Source organism: Hemiscyllium ocellatum, chromosome 32, assembly GCF_020745735.1.
Source record: "Hemiscyllium ocellatum isolate sHemOce1 chromosome 32, sHemOce1.pat.X.cur, whole genome shotgun sequence".
Classification (NCBI taxonomy): Eukaryota; Metazoa; Chordata; class Chondrichthyes; order Orectolobiformes; family Hemiscylliidae; genus Hemiscyllium; species Hemiscyllium ocellatum.
The window spans coordinates 4,989,592-5,008,206 of NC_083432.1; the positions used below are offsets into that span (position 1 = coordinate 4,989,592).

Here is an 18,615-nt window from a genome sequence, read left to right on the forward strand (position 1 = left end):
CGTGCTGTTTCTAATTAATACAATTCTCTCTCTCTGATCCTTCCCACCTGGTGATTTCTGTAACATTTCTGGCCAGGCTGTAGTTATGTTTTAATAATTGCTTTAAGTTCTGAAGTTCTGTTTTGGTCAATAAGGACTATTTTCCTGGTTTTGTGTGTTATTCTCAGTGCAAAACTTTGTAGTAACTTGATTTTTTTTTCCCAGTTATAGCTGATATACACCATATTTGATTACAATATGCGGGTTCTAATTCCTCTGACCCTTCTCCAAATCCATACTGACCCAGTGCTTCCTTTCCCACCCAAGCTGCTGCATGAATTAATGATTTGTTTACAACATTAGTGCTGCTGTGGTAATGAAAAAGCATTGTTCAATTTACTGGCTGATCCTGAAGTGAGGGATGAGCTGGCCATTTGGTCACAGCCTATTCCACCATTAAGTAGCTGATTGGTGTCAACTCCAATTGCTCTCATGGAAATCTATCACTGTAAGTTCTCGAAACTGAAGTTGATTCCCAGCACTGAGAGATGTGGGAGCTGCATAGCGGGCTTTTTAAAGCCTCCTGGATGTGGCCAGTCGCACTGTCCCTCACCTACCAGGATAATGTAGGGAGAGCATTACCTCTCCATCAAACATATGGAATACCTGCGTTCCCAGTAATCAAGACGGAGTTGGTTCTTCATAAGCTTGCCTTGAATTAGAAACTGAGGTGGTGCAAAGCCAGTTTTGCTTTGTATTCATCCAACATACCGACATCAGGCAGTTAGGGTATGACGCTGACCTGCATATCTGGACCCAGAAAAATGAGCCAGATTATAACTACACATCACTATCTAGTACCTCACAGCTGATTAACAGGTGAGATGGGCAATGGATTTGACGATGATATCACTCTCTTCCATCTCCATTCACTCACTCCCCTCAAAGGAACCAGATTTAAATAGCTTGTTGGTATGCACATAGTGAAATGAGCAATTCCGTTGGCACTAAACGCTAACACGATGAAATGAACTAAAGACAGAATGAAAAGAGAAACTAAGCCGGTAGTTATAGGGTAAAGAATTTAGATTTGTCCTTTTCTACATAAAGTATGATTTAAGAATGAATGTAGATTTGTGTTTCTTCATGTGGCAACATTTCCGCCCAGTTGGTGGCAGAAACAACATTGTAAAAATGATGCTGAAAACCAACCAGGGTCAAGGTTAGAGTTGTTCTGGAAAAGCATAGCCGGTCAGACAGCATCCTGAGCTCATTCCTGATGAAGGGCTTTTTGCCAAAAACGTTGATTTTCCTGCTCCTTGGATGCTGCCTGACCTGCTGTGCTTTTCCAGCACCACTCTGATCTTGACTCTGATTGCCAGCATCTGCAATCCTCACTTTTGCTTAGTTCAGCTGCCTGTTTCTGTCAACTAAATCAGCCTTTCTACCTCTGTATTTACAACACGGTAATTTTAAAAACTGCAATTGACCCAATGATGTCTAACCAGATTTTTTGAATAACCAATTCCAGAGTTTGGAAATAATCAATTTTCAGCATCAGTTTTTCTTTCAAACAAAATATTTAAGTTTATTAACAATACAGTAATTTTATTTGAGTATAATAATCAAATAGGTCTATGCTATAAACCCAAAAACCTTGTTTTCAGCCCCATTCGCACAAGTGACAAAAAAGGGAAAATAAAACTTTGTTGTACATGGGTTTTTCTCTGAAAATACCGTTTTTTAATGAAACAGGAAGGAGATGCAGAAGGAGAGCCATTTGATGATGAAGAATTTGAAGGCTACGAGGAGGTGGACAGACCTTCCAGCAGAAGCAAAGATCCGATTAAAATTGTTAATGTAAGTACCCAGAGACATTCCCACCACATGTTGTCTCTGCTGGTAATCGAGTGACCCACAGGGAAATTGCAGTTTGGGAAAGGATCACGGTGTATGAGCTGGGAGGCACCCCAAACCGCATTCGTAGCTGATCCCAGCTAGGCCGCCAATTCCTGACACTGCAGTTTCCTTGTGGGGGACAAAAACAGCTCGATGTCACTGGCCTTCAAATACATCACTCAAAAAAATGTCCTGTGTAGAAAATGCACAAGGGCAGAATCTTGGCTAGCTTGAGCTGCACGTTACCTAGCAACACCAAGGTTGCTGCCGCGGTATTTTGGTTAGAGAACAGGACATGAGGCACAGAACCGAGATCCCAGGAGTCAGAGCTGAAGGTGATGCTGGGGAAGCAATGTATTTCCAAGGGTTTGGGGTTGGTGCTGGGATCCTGCAGATTATTGCGGTTGGGTTGAGTGTATTGTCTTTCATACACCAGTTCACATTTCTGATTGTTGTCCTCCTGACCTCGGTTAGGTCCCACATCATCTGCAGAACAGCTGGGAAAGCTACTACATGGAGATTCTGATGGTGACAGGCCTGTTGGCTTACATCATGAACTACATCATAGGCAAAAACAGAAACAGCAGGCTGGCTACTGCATGGCTCACCTCTCACAAAGAACTGCTGGAGGCCAACTTTTCCCTTGTTGGTGAGTGCCTGAATGACGAGCTGTTTGCTCAGGGTTTTGTTCTGTTGTTGATGAGCCGGTCAGTGACCACAGTGCTTGTGCATGTGCATGTGCTTGTGCTGTTAAGCTCTGCAAGTGTCACCACCACTTTCAGGTGAGCAACTGTACAGCGCAGTGTCCTGTAACACAGGAGGGCCCAGGCTCCACATCCAGAGGATTCAGGAACTGAACCAAGCTGACCATTTAACGATGACCAGGAGCAGTCTCCACAGTGGACCTTTCTTTTTCCTAGGCCTTCCTCAGCCAGAGCAGCAGGCATCAAATGAAACTTTCTAAGCAAGAGAGGAGCTTAGTGATATTCAGATTGGATCCGTCCAAACACTGTGGATCAGTACTGCACTTGGTAGAATGACAAATCAGTAGATGCACTTCGAATAGGCAGTGGTTTTGGTTAATTAGAGTGATAATAGGCCAGAGTTTGAATGGTTTTCCATTAACAGTTCCCTCTGCTGGAATGGATGGGAAGCTGGGAGTGTTTGTTGCAAAGTATAGCAACTGATGAGATTTTATTTGCTTGCAGGAGATGATGGGATCAATAAAGAACCCATCAGCACAGGGAAACTGACCCAGGAAAATGAACATATCTACAACCTGTGGTGCTCAGGGCGTGTGTGCTGTGAGGGAATGCTCATTCAGCTGAAGGTATGGGAACCTGCTTGAATCTAGCCTCCAAGGCCTTGAGATCAAGGATTTAAGTTGTGAACAAAGTGAATACACTGTTCTTTGGATTTCCACAATTCACATATCAAGTATTCTTTTGTTCTACTTGACTTCAATTTTGATTATCATCGTCATGAAGAACATCTGGGGAAGGTGGACTCAATGTCACTTGCTCTGAATTTGTGGTTTGATCAAATGGATTGAGAAATTATAAACCACAGATAAAGGACTCAGTTAAAATCAAATATTCTTAAATATGAAAGGTCGCATTGATTGAAATGTTCTTCAGGACAAAAGGCATTTATTGAAGTGAGGTAAAGGATTAAATCTAACCCCAAATGTTGGCTATCTGAAATAACACAAGACATTGGAAATACACAGGTCAGAGAGTCATACAGCACAGAAACAGACCCTTTGGTCCATTGTCTATGCTGATCAAGTTTTCCAAAACTAATCCCACCTGCCTGCCGTTGGCCCATATCCCTCTAAACCTTTCACATTCATGGACCTTCCAAATGTATTTTAAATGTTGTAACTGGACCTGCCTCGAGCACGTCCTCTGGCAGCTCATGTCTCACATGAACCAGCCTCTGTGTGGAAAAAGTTGTCGCTCAGGTCCCTTTTGAATCTTTCTCCTCTCACCTTAAAAATATGCTGCCTAGTTTTGAACTCACCCACCCACGGGAATAGACCTTTACTATTCACTTTATCTATACTCCTCAGGATTTTATAAACCTCTATAACATCACCCCTCAAACTCCTGGACTCCAGTGAAAATAGACCCACTCTATCCAGCCTGTCTTTATCAGGCAGCATCCAAGGAGCAGGAGAGTCAATGTTCCGAGCATAAGCTTTTGCCTCTCAACCGCCTGGGATACATTTAATCTGGTCCTGGGAATTTTATCTCCTTTCAAGCTGCCAGAATGTCCTCTCTGTCTGTGCTATTTCTTTAATCGTATTGCAGCTCCTCTCCTGTGTGCATATCATTCCCCTCACTGATTTCAAGTTCTATACTCTTCTAGAGTTTCTGCTGTTATGCGCTCTTGCTATCTGCTATGAGCCTCCCTTTTTCTCTGTCCAATCCTGTACATCGTCAAAATCCAGGGATTGCTGGATTCATTTGGCTTACCCCGTTCCTTTATTTGTACTCTCCATATCACCACCCTGAATGTATTAACACTTAGTGAGGAAAACTCGGTTAGCATTGCAGCTGGAATTCATTAACCTGTGAATGAAAATCTAAAAGCAATGGTGAAGAGCATAAATAGACGTAGTCTGGACTACGTTGGTTGTAATCAATCATGGGGAAGGGTACACAAAGCACATCTGTGGAACGTGTGATTCCCTGCAGATGAGAGAAGTTTGTTTGCCTGCTACTGTAACCACATGTCACTTCTTTTCTAGTTTCTGAAACGGCAGGATTTGTTAAACGTACTTGCGAGGATGATGAGGCCGGCCAGTGATCAAGTGGTACGGACGGTAACACTATTCCATATCATTCACTTCACAGTCTCATTCACTCTGCCTCTCTTACTTTGCTTACCTGTCTTCCTGTCTCCCACCTACCATTGCTTTGCAATATGAATGTCTCTATCTTATGGCAGTAGTAGAAGTGAGACAAAACAAAATTAGTGGAAATGAGATTTTGTTTTGATTCTGTAGCAAATCAAAGTGACAATGAATGAGGAAGACATGGACACCTATGTGTTTGCTATTGGGTCACGGAAGGCCATGCTCCGGATGCAGAAGGAGATGCAGGATTTGGTACGTAATAATAGACCGTCCTGAGGCTGTAGTCTTTGATGGATCGATTATAGCATTTGGTAAACTGGTATGAATGCTTGGATTCAGGCTGGGAGTGTATGCCACCACCATGTGATATATTAAATCCTGATGCAGTTAGCACAAATGTTATGTTTCAGAATTTGAGATTTCATCATTATAACTGGTACCCCATTAACAGTTCAGTGCTTTCAAAACACAAGCGTTGACAGATGTTTGATGGGTAATGCTTTTCCTCCCTTACACCTATCTCAAAAATGGAGATGAGGTGTATATTAGCCACGACCTGATTGAATTGCTGCAGGGAATCGAGAGGGCTAACCTAATATTACTGCATATCACCAGTTTAACGTTGTCGAAAATCCAGTTATTTTCCTGTGGAGGAAAGGATGGCAATCATTGAGAATATTGCTGTTTAATTATTGCTGAAAGCACAGATAACAAACAGATAAACATAGACGCTAGCCGAGTGCTTCCTAAAAGTAATCCAACTGTGATCCCATTTCAAAGCTTGAAAATTGATGTGACCCATTAGTCAGAACTGAGAGCCATTAGAGTGGGAGCGTGGCTATGGTAACTTGGTTCACCCTCCGTGATTGCCTTGGGTTTTGTGGTCCCAGCGTTTGAGCTTGACCTGCACTGTGCACATGTCAACTTTCTGAAATAACATCAATACTGCTGGAAATCAGAAGGTAAATGTAATATCCCCTTTTACACTGACACTTCATCAATGGCAGGGAAAATGGTTGCCATCAACCCTTTCCTGATTGATGTGTTTATTTCTGTTCTGTTAATGACTTAAAACCTTACTCCAAGAATAACCTCTGGCCCTCCAATTATTACCTGAGTGATTGTGATTGCTGTTTGTCAAAGAGCTTTTAAACACACTTCTCCTTTCTCTTCTAGAGTGAGTTTTGCAGCGATAAGCCCAAGTCAGGGATTAAATTTGGGCTTCCTGATTCCTTATCGATCCTGTCTGAGATGGGTGAGGTAACCGAAGGTATCCTAGACAACAGGGTGAGTTACTGAATTGTGTGTGAAGCCAGAAGTCACACAACATCAGGTTATCATCCAACAGATCTATTTGAAATTAAAAGTTTTTGGAGCGCTGCTCCTTTGTCAGGTAAATTGTGTGAGAGTTAAGCGTTAAAAGTTTGGGGGAAGATTTGTAGCTCGGGTGCTCGTTGTTGTGGTTCTGTTCGCCAAGCTGGGAGCTTTTGTTGCAAACGTTTCGTCCTCTGTCTAGGTGACATCCTCAGTGCTTGGGAGCCTCCTGTGAAGCGCTTCTGTCATGTTTCCTTCGGCATTTACAGTGGCCACTGCAGCGGACAGCAACCGACATCCGGAAACGGCAGAGACAAGCCACTGTAAATGCCGAAGGAAACATGACAGAAGCGCTTCACAGCAGGCTCCCAAGCACTGAGGATGTCACCTAGACAGGGAATGAAATGTTTGCAACAAAAACTCCCAGCTCGGCAAACAGAACCACAACAACAGTTAAGAGTTAAGTACTGAACTTGTATGGATTCAACAAAGATTCTCTGCTTAAGTTACAGGTATGATTAGGTTAGATTCCCTACAGTATGGAAACAGGCCCTTCGGCCCAACAAGTCCACACTGACCTTCCAAAGAGTAACCCACCCAGACCCATTCCCCTATCCTACATTTACCCCTGACTAATGCACCTAACATTATGGGCAGTTTAGCATGGCCAATTCACCTGACCTGTACACCTTTCAGATTGTGGGAGGAAACCAGAGTACCCGGAGAAAAGGGGGAGAATGCGCTAACTCCACACAGACAGTTACCCGAGGCTGGAATTGAACCTGGGTCCCTGGCGTTGTGAGGCAGCAGTGCTAACCACTGAGCCCCATGCTGCCCCAGGTACCAGCTGGATTTTCGACATTTTCTGCTTTTATTTCAGAATACCAACATCCAATGCATTTTTGTTTTTGTTTGAAACACTTCTGGGCAGGTACCATGCAGCTGAGAAGCAGATTAAAGTTCCCTCACCATGTACCTGTCAATGGAGTCCTGCCCTAGTCTGGCGAGCTGATTCCCCACAGTTGCTCTATCCTTTCCCTGTTTGCTATGTCATTGCAAACTGGGAACTGTTTTTTTTATAGCAGCGTTCTTTGCAGCAAAATGGTTCACCCCACTGAATCTTTTACATTACAGTTTTGTGCCCAGGCTACAGTTGTACAAGTGCAGGATCTAACTCATTGTGTGACCGATACCTTAGTAAGCAATGCTTCCTCTGTACCAGTCCATCACGGATTCAGTTTATACAGCAATAGGTTTTCATAAGAGTCCTGTCTCTTAGCTCTCGTCAGGTATGTTCTAGAACTTATTGTCTGTTTTCTTTTGCTGATCCCAGATGGTGCATTTCCTGTCCAGCCACGCTGACAAGATTGAATCTGTCCATTTCTCGGACCAGTTCTCCGGGGCTAAAATTATTCAAGAGTAGGTATTACCGAGATCAGCATGATTTTGTAATTGTCTGATTCTGGAATTTTGCGGGGTGGTGGGGGGTGGGGAAGGGTGTTCATTCGCAGCGTGGGTGGAGCAACGCTGACATGTTCAAAGCATTTGGTGAAGGGTCCAGGGGTATTCTGAGCCAGTTTGAAATTTGGGATGGGTGCGAGGATGGGGGTGAACCGTAGTAAGCTAATCTGTCTGGGGGCAGCAGTGGGGGACTACCATGAGCTTCTGAATCCCTGACCTAGCCTGGAAACCGTTATCCAGGTTCCTGGTGATGTGCTGATATCAGGCAATTTGACCAATCTGTATTTTGGCTCACTGTCTTGGGGGAAGGACTGGACGTCTGTGAAATCTGCAGCCGATAACACCTTTAGGAAGCGAGCGTGCCCCTGAGGACCCTGGTCTAGATTGCTGCTACATGAATCCGACAAACCAACAGCGTGAATCGGTCATTCAGCCCACCCTTTCTACTTCATCGCTTATTAACATCATGGCTGCTCGAATTGTAATCTCCAAATCTGTATTCATGCCTCGATGACTTTTCACTTTTCCTTAAGACCAGAAATCCTCTTCTAATGGGAGGTCAGAAAATAAATCACTGGGATGCCCTGGTGCAGAGCTTGTGTTTGTGACTCATGGCAATGCCTCAAACCTTTCAGTTTTGGTGGGAGAAGCAAAGGGGTGATGAATTGTTGCTGCACTAAAATTAATATCAATATGTTTTAGTTACTATATGTTTATAGTTTGACTAAATGTGGAGTATTTCGCAGTGTGTCCCTTGTTCATACATTTAGGAGGAAGCTTCCTCTGTCCCTCTTTAATTCTTTTTTCCTCCCCTTTTTGTTTAGAGAGGGTCAGCCCCTCAAGCTGCCTGACACTAAAAAGACCCTCCTGTTTACATTTAATGGTAAGTTCTTGTGCAGCCTGTCTACAGTTAAGGGTCAAATAAAAGCAAAATACTGAGGATGCTGGAAATCTTAAAATAAAAATACAAACTCCAATCTGGCAGTTTGTGTGGAGAGAGAAACAGTTAATGTTTCACATCCACTATGACTCTTCTCAATTCAGAAATCAACATTTAAACCTTGTAAATTAAAATGGGAACAATTGAATAAAGATTGTATTGATGGATGATAAAGCTTTGGACGTGATGGGCCAAATGGCAGGTCCTGGAAATTCAGGCCAGTCCTGAGATCAAGTCCGTCCAGTTTGGATATTTTAAGCCATGAAGCTGTTTGTATAAAGTGATTGACTGTGATCGAGGTTAGACCTTGATGCATGTTTATTCTGCGCAGTGCCTGGAACCGGCAACACTTCTCCAAAGGATATGGAGTCCTTGTTACCTTTAATGAATATGGTTATTCACAGCATTGACAAAGCAAAGAAGTACCGCCTGAACAGAGAGGTGAGAGCACGTCTCACGTGTTTTGCTTCATTGTTCTCAATACACAGCTGCCCCAGCAAGGCTTGTTACATTCACAGTCGTCCAGTATTCTGTTAGGCTGGAGAGACCAATTTGTAGTTCCCTCGCTTGTATTCCCACTCTGATTTCACCACCACATTCTCCCTCCCCTCCCCACATGACCACTGTTTACGATAGCATTGAGGTTGTATAGCACCACTTAGCTAATCCCTCACTTTCATTTACATGCTTCAACCCTCAATGACTTTGTCAAACAAATCTGCTTACTTTGAATTTGATAAACATGTATTTGCACTTGTCCTGTTGAAGATAGAATGACCATAAATATCTAACAGCGATTATGTACCTTAATTGACATTAAAGATACTCTTGCACCTCCTTTTATACTACCTTGACCCCTCCTCCTCCAACCATCGCTTAGATTTTACTAGATTAGATTAGATTACGTACAGTGTGGAAATAGGCCCTTCGGCCCAACAAGTCCACACTGACCTGCCGAAGCGCAACCCACCCCCCTACATTTACCCCTTTACCTAACTCTACGGGCAATTTAGCATGGCCAATTCACCTAACCTGCACATCTTTGGACTGAGGGAGGAAACCCACGCGGACACGGGGAGAACGTGCAAACTCCACACAGTCATTTGCCTGAGTCGGGAATTGAACCCGGGTCTCTGGCGCTGTGAGGCAGCAGTGCTAACCACTGTGCCACCCACAGCACTTCTCTTTATTTGTTTATGAGAGGAAGGATTCACTGGCTGGGCCAGCATTTATCGCGTGTCATTAGTTACGTTTTAGAAGGTGATGGTGAACTGTTGTCTGTTTGGTTTAGGTTTCCTTTGCTCCTAAGTGCTGTGTGCAAGTAAGTGCTTAGTTTTCTTTCATTCCACCATCACCCCCTCATCCAGGGTAAAATAAAAGCTGATAAAAATCGTGCTCGTGTGGAGGAGAACTTTCTAAAGATGACGCATGCACAACGTCAGGAAGCTGCGCAAACACGCAGGGAGGAGAAGAAGCGAGCAGAGAAAGAAAGGATCATGAATGAGGAGGACCCTGAGAAACAGCGCCGACTTGAGGTACAAAATCCTTCTGGCACTGCTCCACCCTTGTCAGTCACTCGTTTTGCTTTTCATTTCTCACAGCTTCATTCAAATCCATCTCGAGTGACCTGAATGAACCTGCTGTCAGCTGTTTTCCATGTGATGTGAGTTTCTGTGTCTCTGTCTCATCATTTCTGGGCCTTATACCTTTGTCCTGTCACTTCACAGCAAAGTGGCTGTGTTTGATGCTCCTGGCTGACATCACCACGCACAGAGGATTTTTAGACCCTGCTGTGTTGTCATGAGTCTACCTTTCCTAATCTGAAGGTTCTTACCAGTTTGCCCATTGTAAAGCCACAGTGTATTTGACATGAGCTTGCTGCTTGATGCCTGTCTGTTCATTGTGTGTGTATATTGGAGGAGAGAAACCTGCTGAAAGTACAACTGAAGCATAGGACAAGTCTATTACAGCAGGGTTACCGTGTTCTTGGATTTAGAGGGGGAGTAGCAATGCGTACCCTGCAGTGGTGTCAGGTGTTCCCAACCAAGAGTTCGAGGCAAAGCTAACATTTGATGCTGCCCTGACTCTTCCTAATAATCTGGAATGTAGGGGATAGCAGGTTGGCATGGCTGGAAGACTGGCTGGCTAATAGAAAGCACAGTGTCGGTGTAAATGTGTCTTTTTCAGGTTGGCAAAATGAGCTGCAGGAACCTCAACTGTTCACAATTTATATCAATTATTTAATGAAGGGACAGAAGATATGTTTGCCAAACTTGTTGACAACACAAAGATAGGTTGGAAGCTAAGTTATGAAAAGGGCAGGAGATTACAAAAGAAAAATGGGTTAAATGAGTGGGCAAAAAATGTGATTATTTGGGTATAATGCAGGAAAATGTGACGTGGCCAACTTTTGGTGGGGAGAACAAAAACCAAGCGTATTATTTAAGTGGTGGAAGGTTGCTGTGGTGTGGAGAGGGATCTGGGGATCCTGACGTTAAATGGTGGAAGGTTACTGTGGTGTGGAGAGGGATCTGGGTATCCTGATATTAAATGGTGGAAGGTTACTGTGGTGTGGAGAGGGATCTGGGGATCCTGACGTTAAATGGTGGAAGGTTGCTGTGGTGTGGAGAGGGATCTGGGGATCGTGACGTTAAATGGTGGAAGGTTACTCTGGTGTGGAGAGGGATCTGGGTATCCTGACGTTAAATGGTGAAAGGTTGCTGTGGTGTGGAGAGGGATCTGGGTATCCTGATATTAAATGGTGGAAGGTTGCTGTGGTGTGGAGAGGGATCTGGGTATCCTGATATTAAATGGTGGAAGGTTGCTGTGGTGTGGAGAGGGATCTGGGTATCCTGATATTAAATGGTGGAAGGTTGCTGTGGTGTGGAGAGGGATCTGGGTATCCTGATATTAAATGGTGGAAGGTTGCTGTGGTGTGGAGAGGGATCTGGGTATCCTGATATTAAATGGTGGAAGGTTGCTGTGGTGTGGAGAGGGATCTGGGTATCCTGATATTAAATGGTGGAAGGTTGCTGTGGTGTGGAGAGGGATCTGGGTATCCTGATATTAAATGGTGGAAGGTTGCTGTGGTGTGGAGAGGGATCTGGGTATCCTGATATTAAATGGTGGAAGGTTGCTGTGGTGTGGAGAGGGATCTGGGTATCCTGATATTAAATGGTGGAAGGTTGCTGTGGTGTGGAGAGGGATCTGGGTATGCTGATACTTGAACCACAGAAAGTTAGAATGTAGCTCCCACAAGCAATTTGGAAAGCTAATAGAATGTTGCCATTTATCACGGGGGAAATTGAACACAATAGAGAGGTTATGCTTCACTTATAGAGGGGACTAGTTGGCCTGTTTTAAAACTGACCTTGGATAAAATTGTTTCTGTGGGAGAGGTTGACAGCTGTTGCAACCATCTCCTTGAAAAGGTGGTGGAAGCAGAGTTCTTGAATATTTTTAAGGCTGAAGTAGAGATTCTTGTTGAGCAGGGGGGTGGAAGGTTATGAAAGCCCGGTGGGTGTTGAAATTGCAATCCAATCAGCTATGACCTTATTGATTCAAAGGGACTGGGGGCTGAAAGGTCTACTCCGCATGATTTACTTTATTCATTTTTAGGAATAATTTATAATAATTTATGGATCCATACACCTTGGTAACTGGTAACATTTTGAAAGTTATTCATTCATGAGATGTGTGGGTTGCTGGCTATGCCAGTATTTATCATGTCATGTCAAAGGGAGGTGAGGTGTTCTGATGTGGAAGAGCCGGTGTTGGACTGGGGTGGGCAAAGTTAAAAATCACACAACATCAGGTTATAGTCCAACAGGTTTAATTGGAAGCGCACTAGTTTTCGGAGCGACGTTCCTTCCTCAGGTGGTTGTGATAAAAAAGCAGCGCTCTGAAAGCTAGTGCTTCCAATTAAACCTGGTGAACTATAACCTGGTGTTGTGTGATTTTTAACAGTGAAGAGTTGATCACTTTGCTGTCACTATTGGTGTCCCTCCTCAGCCTCGGTTAGATAGTCACTAACGTGTGAGGTTAGCTGCAGGTTTTCCTTTCGCCTCTGTCCCTCCAGCTGATGTATCGGTGTGTTCTCCCATTGCAGGAGGCTGCTCTCCGCCGGGAGCAGAAGAAACTGGAGAAACGTCAGATGAAAATGAAGCAGATCAAAGTGAAAGCAATGTAGGACAGCCCGCTACCTGCAGGAGGGGAGGAGACTGCTTCCTTGCCAGAGCTTAAACCCACATCAAATTGAAATGTTTGGTTTCATGGGGAAAAAAAAGTAACCTCAGGGCACCTGGATAATAATCAGCAATTTATACACCAGGCTCCACACCTGCCACTTTCAAAAAGAACACTTGGCAAAATTAATTTTCCTCCCTCTTACTCTACATCCCACCCTCGATTCTGCATGAAACTCGACAGAGTGGCATTGGGACTGGATGTCATCTCATCCAACCCCGCTCGAACTTGCCAACTTCAAACAGAACTGGATATGAAACCTTAAGCTGTTGATTTACAGTCAGCCATAAGCCAAACAGTAGACCCTGTTCGAGACTTTACTGTGGTACGTGTGGGTGGGTACTTCACTGATCCATGGTTTTATCTCCCAATTTCTAGATGGTCATCACTGCAGATCTCCGTTAAATTTATCTCAGACGGTTATCTTTATCTGTTTACCAAAGTAGTTTACTGATTCCCTTGTTGGCTGGTGTCATTAGTGAACTGGTTTGGCTGTCAATGCACGACACAACACTAAAAGAGTAGATTAAGAGCTTTTGGGTTGGCTTGGTTCAGGTTTGTGCTGAGGATGCATTGAGAACACTGAGTAGGGAAATCACAACAGGCAAAGACAGGCCTTGGGTGATAAAGTGTTCAGCAAGGTGTGTGATGGACTCATCACTGATCAAGGCTGAACTTGGGGAGGGCCACATTAGGACAGTCCTGCATTAGGGAGGAAAACATTTGTCAGAGATTCGCCACCTTTATTTCAGCCCCCTTCCTCCTCGTCCTTATTTTACTGGAATTTCACATTTGGACTTCAGGCAAAAGTAAGATTAGCGCTCATTGAACAGTCGACCAATAAATCTTTCAGGAAGAAAAGTCACTTACAACCACGGACTGAGCATCATTCCCACAAGCAAACCTTATGCCAGCAGCTGCTTTAAATAGAGACAAAAAATGAGTGGTTGAAAAATATCCCCTTGGCATGTGGTAGAGATGTTGTTGCTGCTATATCAGGTCTGGCTCCAATTAAAGGTGCACAGCAGTTCCTTTGCTCAATTAGATATTTTGACATGTACCCAATGTTAGACCTGCCTCTGAAGCACCTCAGCAGAATTAGGAATGTTTCAGTTCTCCTAGAAGGGTGAACTTCACTTCACTTCAACCACTTTGGTGCACTTCCCACTCAACCAATATCCAGTGATTTTAGGAGTAGGATTTTGCAAATTAACTTGAAGCTATCCAGATGTAGGCCTGGGTGCCTTTCAGTAATACAGGAGCCTGGTCATCTCTTGTTACTTTAATGATCCAACCCATCAGCCTGTGAAGCTGAGAGCACTCTCCGTGATGGACAAGGTCAGCTGGTGAGTTGGCTGTGTTCTTGATACTGTTTACTGACCTCTTGCCCCACATTGGCTCCATGTGGGCCAACTGGCGATAGCATTGGCAAATTGCTAACTGAAAAATATCAGTGTATTTGCAGGTGCCACCCTTACCAGATGAAACAATCCCGTCAAGAAAAGAAGAAATGAATACAGTGGCACATCTTAAAAATCTCTGTGTTTCTTGGGTGTTGGTTACCCTTGTTAGTGGGCGTGTGGAAGTGGAATGTGAAGGTTGACCTTCAGGTTTAGGATGAGGCCCACCAAGTTGTGCTGTCTCTCTGAGTACGCGCAGTCAGACAGTCCATTCAGTCCAGTTGCTGAACTTCTCATTGAAACAAGAGTTCTGGATGTAATATTGCATACTCAGGCCCAGTTGACAGGAATATGGAAATTAAATATATTTGTCCTGTGACTGTTTTCATCCAGGTCTGGGCTGTCTAGTTCTGTTCCCAGAATAAAGGTGATGTTATTTTGTTCATGTGGAAAATTGATATCTGACACTTAGATGTTTTCATGTTAGCCATGAATGAACACCCAACCCAAACGAGACTCACATTCTGTCTGGTGAGCTTATGTTAATATTTATATTTTAATACACCTCTTTCACTTGTCACATGGAGCAGGAATGACCCTGCCCTGTACTGGCTTACCACCTCTTGCCAGAAAGTGAAAAATACTGGATACCAGCCCAGTTTATAGGCCACTTCTGGGTAAGCTGTGAACACAAACGAAGAGTAGGAATTTGTCAAGAATGATCATGGAGGTGAAAGAAAGGTCTGGGCATCTTTGCCAGATTCCTATCCTATTGAAGAGCATTTTGCACGCTGGGGACACAATAATAAGAGAAGGCTATTCAGTCCCTTGAGCCATTTTAGCAGATCATGGCTGGTCTGTACCTGCCTTTGCTGTGTATCCCTTAATACTCTTACTTAATTGACCTTTGTTTTGCCAATTGGGGGCAAGAGTTCCAGGTTTTAGTTGACATTTGTATGAAAATGTACTTTCTTATCTCACTGTTAAATGACCTTGTAGTGTCCGGGGACTGAAGTTTATACTTCTGGTTTATGAAATGAGCCCAAATATTGGACACAACAAGGAAAAATGGTAAACTAATTATTCAATGTTAACTAAATGCTTTCTGCCTCCATAAAATCGGGGGATAATTCAGTTAATTCCACAATGCCAGACCAGATTCTACACGTTTGTAATGCACCAGCTTAATTTTAAGGGAATAGGTTTGGAAGTTGAGAAAGCTAAGTTGTGTATTTGAGACACTACAATTACTTCAGAATTGTCCAGTTTGTAAGCGTGTGCAGGCAAGCTGCATTGACCTGAAGGCACCAGGGTTTCACTCCTTGTTTTGGCCAGAAGGTGGCAGGGGAGCAGCAGTTTGTATGATCAGCATGGGGTTGGGTGTGGGGGGTCCGTGTAGGGAGGGTGCAGAGGCAGGAAGAATGATCAGCCAGGCAACCTGCTGTCCATTAACCTCTGATAGATGTCTGTGAGTAGGCAGGAATGGTCTGCAGTGGTGGTCATTACCATCCGAATCACCATTTTGGTTGATCTGTGAAGGTTGACTGTTTATAATAATGAGGCAGCCGGGGTGGACAAGGTCAAAGTGAAACAAGGCCAGGTTATGGTCCAACAGGACTTTTTTGAAATTAAAATGACCATGCCTGAGGAAGGAGCGGAACTCCGAAACCTGGCAATTTCAAATAAACCTGTTGGACTATAACCCGATGTTTGATTTTTGACCTTTATAATAATGAAAGGCTGGTGGTACAGTACCGTGAGAGAGTTGGCATTTACAAGGAAGGAGAGGGGGAATGGCTGAAGAGAGAAAATCGAGAGTTAATGTACTCTGCTTCAACATTCTTGGTGGGGGGTTTGAGAGGAGCATGCTGGGAGCTGTGCAGAGTCTGTGACCTTCTGTAAATCTGGTCACTGTTAATTTGGACAGAGTAATTTTTTTTAATATATGGAAAGGGGCAACGCACTCTCGGGATTTGTGCTATGGAGCGGTGAGCCAATGCTCAAATTTTTGCCAGTGATTGTGTCGCCTTGACTGGTCCATGTGTTTTTATTCATGGGTACTGCTAGCTGACCAGTATGGATTGCCTGTCCCTAGTTGCCCTTGAGAAGGTGATAGTGGTGCTGAGCTGCCTTCTTCACCCACAATGCCATCAGGGAGGGAAGTTTAGTTTTAGAGGGGGGGTTCCTATTGCTATCCTGCACAAACCTGTTTCTCCTGGCATTCCATGTCCCACTGTATTCTGTCCAATACTGCAGTGTAGCGTGAGGTGGACGGAAGGGAGGGTGTTCGCTGAATATTTTTGTTCTCCAATTTATTTAAGTAAATGGAATGTTACTGAATCAATCATGGTATGTGTGTGGAATGCATGGACTGAATAAAAACTTTTATATTGCACTAAAGATCTTCCGTTTTGTAAATTGTTTTTTTTCTTCGGGATTGAGCAAACTAATTTCCATCTCATTTTGTAGGAATTTTTTATGTATATTATTTCCTCAGTAAAACCGATGTTTATTTTCTCGTGCGTCTTGTGCTGATCCAGTTGAGGAATTATTAGTGATGAATTGAACAAGTTCTCTTTATGAGACCTGTTTTCCGTAAGGAGTGATAGAGCACATATGTGAACCACGTTTCTCTACAATTCCTTCCTGACATGTTGAGTGTTTCACATTTTCTGCTTTATTTTATCTTTGTGACAATATCCCTCAAACCTAACTTCAAAAACCACCACCCTGCATCAATGAGACGTCGTTTTTTAAGAGTGCAGAACTTCCTGTCATCCCGAATTGGAAATCAAGACAGCTGGTGAGAAATGTACCAATGTTATGCAGTGACCATTAGGGGTTTGATTGGACTGTGTACCAATGTTATGCAGTGATCATTAGGGGTTCGATTGGACTGTGTACCAATGTTATGCAGTGACCATTAGGGGTTTGATTGGACTGTGTAGATTTAATCTTCTGAGCAAATCAAGAATAGAGATCCAGGACTTTAAGCAGGAAGTTTAAAGGACTTAATTAATTCTACAATGCAGTGCAACATTGGTGCTGTGCTTTGTACTTGCAGCTAATTTTTCAAATATTTCCCCAGGTAAATGAGTACAGTGGAAACCTATTGAAAGTAGGAGCAGGAATATGTAGGTCATTTGACCTGAGTCCATCCTGTGAGATCAAGGCTGATCCTTCTCTCGATGCCAGACTCCTCTCTCCTTTTTGAATTGTTCCAACGTTTATCTATTTCATACAATTTCCAGTCATTGAAGATGCACTGGCAGATGATTTGTAATCCAAATACTTCCTCTTCTATCAGAGCTCTGATAGCAGGTCTGTCTTATTAGGTTTGCAGTGAATATACTGGTCAGCGTTCAGGTTGGAAGGAAGGATGCTGGTTTTTGTGGTCCCTACCGAGCGATGATTGAATATCTCTTGGGTAAATGTTGGAAGTCTAAGTACTAACAACATTTTAAAACCTTTGTGGTTACTTTGCACACTTTTGAAGAGGGAAAGCATGGGGTTCACATCTGTGTGTACACATTCAGATTTGTATCTGATCTTCCTGCTAGAAATCATAAAATCCTTCATGTGGAAGCAGGCCATTCAGCCCATCAAGGAGCTATTTTCCCTGGAGTATTGGAGGCTGAGGGAACACATTAGAGAAGTTTATGAAATCGTGAGGGGCATGGATAGGATAAATAACCACAGTCATTTTTCCAGGGTAGAGGTGTACAAAACTAGAGGGTATAGGTTTAGGGTGAGAGGGGAAACATTTAAAAGAGGCCTTAGGGGCAGAGGGTGGTGCGTGTGTGGAATGAACTGCCAGAGGAAGTGGTGGAGGCTGGTACAATTACACTTAAAAGTTTAAAAACTGCACAACACCAGGTTATAGTCCCAACAGGCTTATTTGGAAGCACTAGCTTCAGAGCATCAGGTGGTTGTGGAGTAGGACCATAAGACTTTATTGCAAAATAAATTCCTCCGTTTTCTGGAGGAGCGAGAGAAAGAGAGGACCAGGGAGCTGCCAGGAAGGTATTTCCCACTTGAAAGGGACTTACCTTGAGTGTCAAGCCTCCATTTCAGGAGGAGCGACCGAGCGAGGAGCTGAGTGGGAGCGGTCGAATTGCACTCTGGGAAGGTGAGTGACATATTTGGCAGTGGCTGAACCCAAGACACTACACTGCTCGAGTCTCCCACCTGCTCTCCACCTTTAACGAAAAAAAAGGAGTCTGTGTTGATGAGGTAAGGCTTTTCCTGTTTTTTTTTTAATCGTGCAATTGGTAAAAGCTTTTCATTCATTTTTGGTTTATCTGCATTAAGACTAAGTTAAGCTTAAGAACAAAAATGGCAGACCTCAGACCTATGTTCTGTTCCTCTTACTCAATATAGGAGCTCAGGAACGGGGCTGATGTCCCTGACTCCTCCACATGCAGGAAGTGTGTCCAGCTGCAGCTCTTGTTAGACCGCATGACGGCTCTGGAGCTGCGGATGGACTCACTTTGGAGCATCCGCGATACTGAGGAGGT

The 18,615-nt window shown here is 43.7% G+C and overlaps 1 protein-coding gene across 1 annotated transcript in view; it reads left to right on the forward strand.

The window, feature by feature from the left end:
* ccdc47 (coiled-coil domain containing 47) overlaps positions 1-16,498 on the forward strand; it is a 30,020-nt gene extending 13,522 nt beyond the window's left edge. Inside the window, exons 3-13 of the mRNA XM_060848712.1 lie at positions 1,735-1,839; positions 2,353-2,527; positions 3,087-3,208; positions 4,631-4,696; positions 4,889-4,990; positions 5,915-6,025; positions 7,386-7,471; positions 8,338-8,396; positions 8,785-8,894; positions 9,821-9,988; positions 12,562-16,498. Coding sequence (XP_060704695.1) covers positions 1,735-1,839; positions 2,353-2,527; positions 3,087-3,208; positions 4,631-4,696; positions 4,889-4,990; positions 5,915-6,025; positions 7,386-7,471; positions 8,338-8,396; positions 8,785-8,894; positions 9,821-9,988; positions 12,562-12,642 — 1,185 coding nt within the window. The 3' untranslated portion in view covers positions 12,643-16,498. The remainder of the gene's footprint in view (positions 1-1,734; positions 1,840-2,352; positions 2,528-3,086; positions 3,209-4,630; positions 4,697-4,888; positions 4,991-5,914; positions 6,026-7,385; positions 7,472-8,337; positions 8,397-8,784; positions 8,895-9,820; positions 9,989-12,561) is intronic.
* The last annotated feature ends 2,117 nt before the right edge of the window (positions 16,499-18,615 follow it).